Raw genomic sequence first — 5020 nt, 5'->3', positions numbered from 1 at the left:
GACAGCAGAAGCCACTCTCCCAACATTAAAACCCTGAGACCTATTTCTGCCCTGTACCAAGCATGAGAGTGCGCACGGCAGAGGCCACCCCGGCAGAGCGGGGCAGGGAGAGCGAACCACAACAAGAAGCGCACACTGGGGCAGACAATGAGCTGAGCCTGCGCCACAACCCTCCACGAGCTGGAGAGCATTAAAGCCTCCACCGCCAGCTCTCCAAACAGCTCAGTGCCTAGAGACTCCACAGCAGCTACTGCCTGCACGTGGGCAAATTAGATCAGCTCCACAGGGAATCCCAGCAGTTGCACCAGCTAATTGCACGCACCATCCAGACACGTCTTCCCCGCAGTTTGCAATGCAAGCATTGAATTCAACTCCAGAGCAGGAACCAAACTGCTTTCCTCTCCTTTTAGACAGGGTAGGTGCTACTGCTAGAACTGGGCTCTCCAGCCCTGACCCAAGTGACTGTGACATCCTCCAAAGCCCTGGGATGTTGTTCTCAGCCAAGGCAATTGCCTGGCAGAGCAGAAAATGGTTCTTTGCTCCCATTCACCATGGCCCTGCACAAAGGGAGGATGTAGGGAGCAGGATGGGGCTGAGAGAAATGAAGGGATTAGGATTGCTTAAGTCAGCATTGCAACTTAATATGGGTGCAAGTGTAGGTTAACTTCTTAAGAGTTCACAGTAACCTAGCAAATGTGCCTGTCTACATTAACAGACTGTGCCAATTAATATTTACAGACTCAGATCTTCAGCTCAGCAACAGTCCTCAGAGGGTGCAATGAACACTGTTATTAAACAGGCACTGGCAACACATTTTGATATCAGTTTTAAAGACACACCATTTTCCTTCTTTTGATATGAATTAAAATCCTGTTTTGGGAGGCAGATACCTCAAGCTGTTTCCTACACCCACACTATTCCTCTGCCATTGCATGAATGCAGGGGTTTATTACTCCAGGGTTACTTGTTAGGAACAGATAATCGTGTTCCATTTAGCACTTGGCTGCTTAAGTTTGAGACGTGGACTTTTATTTATTTCCTTGGGTGCAGAGGGAAGGAGAGACTTGAAGGAAAGGGGAGAATGAGGTATGTTTTCTGAAAAAAGATCTATGAAGAAAGAATGTGGATTTTGTGATGAAGTAGGGGGTCTTAAAAACATAGCTGCTCTGCCAATTTTGTCAGTGTCCTCTGAAGGATGGAGACAGAGCTCTTTCCTCTGCAGAGCAATCACTCATGGTGCCCGGCACACAATCAAGCCTGAAGTTTCAGACTGGTACCCACTTCATCCTTCTGCCTCCATAAAACTGGAAGAAGTGATACCGAAAAGACGTGCCTGTGCTTTTCTGTTAGCCTATTACAAGACAGTGCAATTTCACAGCCAGAGCACTCGAGTGAGTTAAGAGATGTTTTCTATTCCATTAAAAGTTGTAAAATGAATGGTACACCTTTCCTCCACTGTCTGCTGCTCCTTGCTTCTCATCACAGCATAAGACATGAGATTTGAGTCTTGTTTTCCTTAGTGCTCTACAAAACCAGTCTGACTTTGAAGCTGACAAATGATTACAACATAGTCACTGCAGCAAGCGGGGTAAAGAGCAAAAATGCCTGCCCGATCAGCTGATGAATGGTAACTCCTTAAGCAGCTTTCACCCAGGTGCTTGTAACTGCTGCTCAGGCTTTTGTAAAAAGGATCTTACACTTATATATCATCCCGATGCTTTGCAAGGGGGAGTCCCTCCAGAGCAGACATCATTCATTTAAGTGACTCTTTTCCACAGGAGAAAACTTCACATGCCAATTTAATCCTCCTCAACTTTGCCATAAAAAGAAATATGCTTACGTTGCTTTCATGTTGTTTTTGGGTTCCAGTGGGATCTCTAAAACTTTGGTGTTTCCAATGATTTTTTCATAGCTGGTGGTGGTGACGGTTTTTCCTGTAATGCGATGGACTTGATAGAAAGCATGAGGTTTAAGTATCCGTTCATCTGCTGTCCCAATGAAGATCTGAAGACCCAAGGGTTTGTTCTCCATGTAACCGTGAAGCTGGCAAGACATTAAAATTCTATTAATCACACAGAGGGCTCGCAATGCCTTCATGTCAGAAAAGCAAATAGGTCTACAGACACATTCAGATCTGGAGATACATACAGGCTTTAAAATACATGTAGTACAGACCCTTTCCTACGCAGAGACAGACATCCTCTTAGCAGACTTTGCTGGAGCCCATGTTACACAGGGAGGGGAGCTAATGGAAAACATGTAATTAATGATTATAATATCAAGGAGGAAAAAAGAATATATCAAGAAGAAAAAAACCCAGACAAGCTCTCCATTACCAGAAATTTGCTGGTTGTCCCCAAAACACACTGATAAATCCCCTCAAATGATATATTTTTGAGAACGCTTGTTTAATTTGCAGTGACTGATTCCTAAACAAGGTTCAAAAGATTTTTCTCGGTGGGGTGGATAAAGCTACAAAACTGTGTTGACTCCCTGCACCTTCAGCCTTTGGGCTGAATGCCCTCATAGGCCAGGAGACCAGGAAATTTCTTCTTTTTTAACATCCAAAATTACAAATCAAACCATTCTGAATTTCTCATATAGCCAAAAATGAAAACCAGACATTTATCTACCACGTAGCCAGTGATCTAGCTGAAAGGGAAACTTTATGGTCTGACAAATGCTAAATTTGTTTCCAATTATTGAGTCCACATACAAAACCTTGATGAAGCCATACAAAGCAAACAGTACTAGAGGATCAGAGAAAAGGAAGATTAAGCTAATGGCATTCATGGCCAAACTTTTTTTTTTTTCCTTTTTACCAGTCAGCAGGGGGTATCTTTGCACAGAAGGATTAATTCCCCCCTAGAAGGGGACCACATGCAGCATCAATGCAATCCTGGCAACCTTCCGTCAGTATGGCAAATGTAAAGCGACACTCACTCTTCTGCGCTATCATTACTCCTCTAGCACATATTTACAAGGCATACAAAGACAGGGTCTGTGCCCCCGAGACCCCGCAACCCAAGGGCCTGAATCTGCAGCTTCCACTTACATGAATAGCTCCATTGAAGCCAACAGGCCTTCAGCGGGGCTTGTGCAAGAAAGAATTACAGAACCCAGCCCAGGCGCAGCTCAGACACCTACAACAGCTCACTCGCACGAGCGCTCCGGGAGATTGCGAGGAGGGAAATAGGGTGGAAGGCTTTGTGCAAACATGCCAGTTGGCTCTGGGAGCGAGGTGGAGGAGAAGAGTTGGACTGCAAGCACAAGGGTTGGTACTGGAGAAGCAGCACTGCCAAAACTGTGATAAACACGATGGCAGCCATGGGAGGATTTAGAAATGTATGAAGTGTAGAGAAGTGCATTTAGACAGAGGTCAAAATGACAGATATACCGGAACAGGCATGAACGTAGAAATCCGCCCCTGTTTTATCCATGGAGGCCCATTAAGCCCAGCTCATCTGAGAGCCATACTAAATCTCATCCTAAGTATGATACTTGCAAAATCCAGGATTTCCTGGCCTTTAACAAAAAGCCATTGTATGACCAAAAGTTACCTTGTCTTTACTAGGGGAGAGGGAGAAGAGTAGTTTTTAAGTATTGAGCGTGTTTATTGTCATGCGTGACAGAGGAATTCTTTGTGGATCCAGCTAAGATGGCAAGAGGATCCTTTGGACTGGAATGATTATAACAGCGTCCAGGCAGAGCAAAATCCCTGAGTTACAGGTACAAGACTGGAACAGAGGAAAACAGACAATAAATTGCAAAAGATAATTTGCCCCCAGTGAGCACAGTCAGTAGCAGCTGTAGCAGAATGGCTACGAACACAGTTTTTAATAATGGCCACCTTTAAAAGTAATTTTAAGTGCTGTGTTTGTGCATGTATAAAACAAGCTCCCAAGGTAAACACTACTCCTGGTCTTCCAATATGTATGTCTGACGGTGTCTGTATGAATGCACACACTTAAAGAGGGGGCTTGAGTGCCCCTCTGTATGGCAATGCTGTATATCTGCTGAACAAGAGGGTACAAAACCTGTAGTAAAAGGCCTTCTAGTCCTTCACAGGATCAGATTTTAAATCAATTGTTTGATCAGTGGAAGAAAGTAACATAATTACTTGGTAATTTATGACATAATGGCAATGCTTTGGGATAATCTCACTGTAAAATCAATAAAGCATTATAAAACGCAAATATAAAGAGAAAAATATAGGTAAAAGAGTCAAGTATCCCATTTAAAAGAGTGCGCCCTTATCCTGAGTTAATTGAATAAGTTTGAAAGAATAATACAGGTGATCATTTACCATAAGCAGTTCCAGCTATCTTTCACTTGCTAAGAACCCTCAGAATATTTTAGGAACAAAACCAGAAGATGGACAGCCCACAGAAAGACTCTGGACACTTTCAAACCAGAGTTTTCCACCCAGATCTGCCTCCAGTTCACCCCATAGCTTTGGTCAGGTCATGTAACCTCTCTGTTTACCTGTACCAGAGGAACAGTGACACTAACCCTACTTTGCAGGGACAGAAATGAGTTAATATTTTGTGCTGCATTTTCATATAGAAAAATTCATTGTGAGCTAGAATGTAAGCACACATTAAAGCTATGTTTCAGATTGATCTCTCCTCAAAATTGAGCTACGAGAGACTGTTCCTCTCGATAAACGCTCTCCTCCACTATGCCAAGCAGCTACTTTGGCTTTTAACCATGATGCTGATCTGTTCTTTGGCGGAGCCAAGGAGGAGCAAAAGTGACCCTTAAAGTACCCTACAGAAAAGTGAAGACTTAAAATGTTTTTTAAATAACTTAGAAATTAAATTTTTTCCTCCCTTAGCAACAACCAAGATGCTTGAAAGCCTCAGTTTTTCAGTCCTACTCTTCCGCTCATCTCCTGGATGGGAGATGGCAGCTCACCCTGCAGCTGCCCAAGGGGAGGGCACGAAGCCCTGCAATAGGAGAGCCAGCAGAGACAAGAACAGAGGACCAGCCCCACGCCAAGGCGGTCCCTCACACTCTT

The 5020-nt window shown here is 43.9% G+C and overlaps 1 protein-coding gene across 1 annotated transcript in view; it reads right to left on the bottom strand.

The window, feature by feature from the left end:
• The window catches only part of NFATC2 (nuclear factor of activated T-cells, cytoplasmic, calcineurin-dependent 2), a gene marked incomplete at its 3' end in the record, with an annotated part of 48722 nt that overhangs the window by 29442 nt on the left and 14260 nt on the right, over positions 1 to 5020 (bottom strand). Inside the window, exon 3 of the mRNA XM_010139514.1 lies at positions 1841 to 2043. Within this exon, the coding sequence (XP_010137816.1) occupies positions 1841 to 2043 (203 nt within the window). The remainder of the gene's footprint in view (positions 1 to 1840; positions 2044 to 5020) is intronic.

Source organism: Buceros rhinoceros, unplaced genomic scaffold (assembly GCF_000710305.1).
Source record: "Buceros rhinoceros silvestris isolate BGI_N320 unplaced genomic scaffold, ASM71030v1 scaffold31597, whole genome shotgun sequence".
In the NCBI taxonomy this organism is placed as follows: Eukaryota; Metazoa; Chordata; class Aves; order Bucerotiformes; family Bucerotidae; genus Buceros; species Buceros rhinoceros.
The sequence above is the reverse complement of the archived record's forward strand: the minus strand, read 5'-3'. Positions and strand labels throughout refer to the sequence as shown.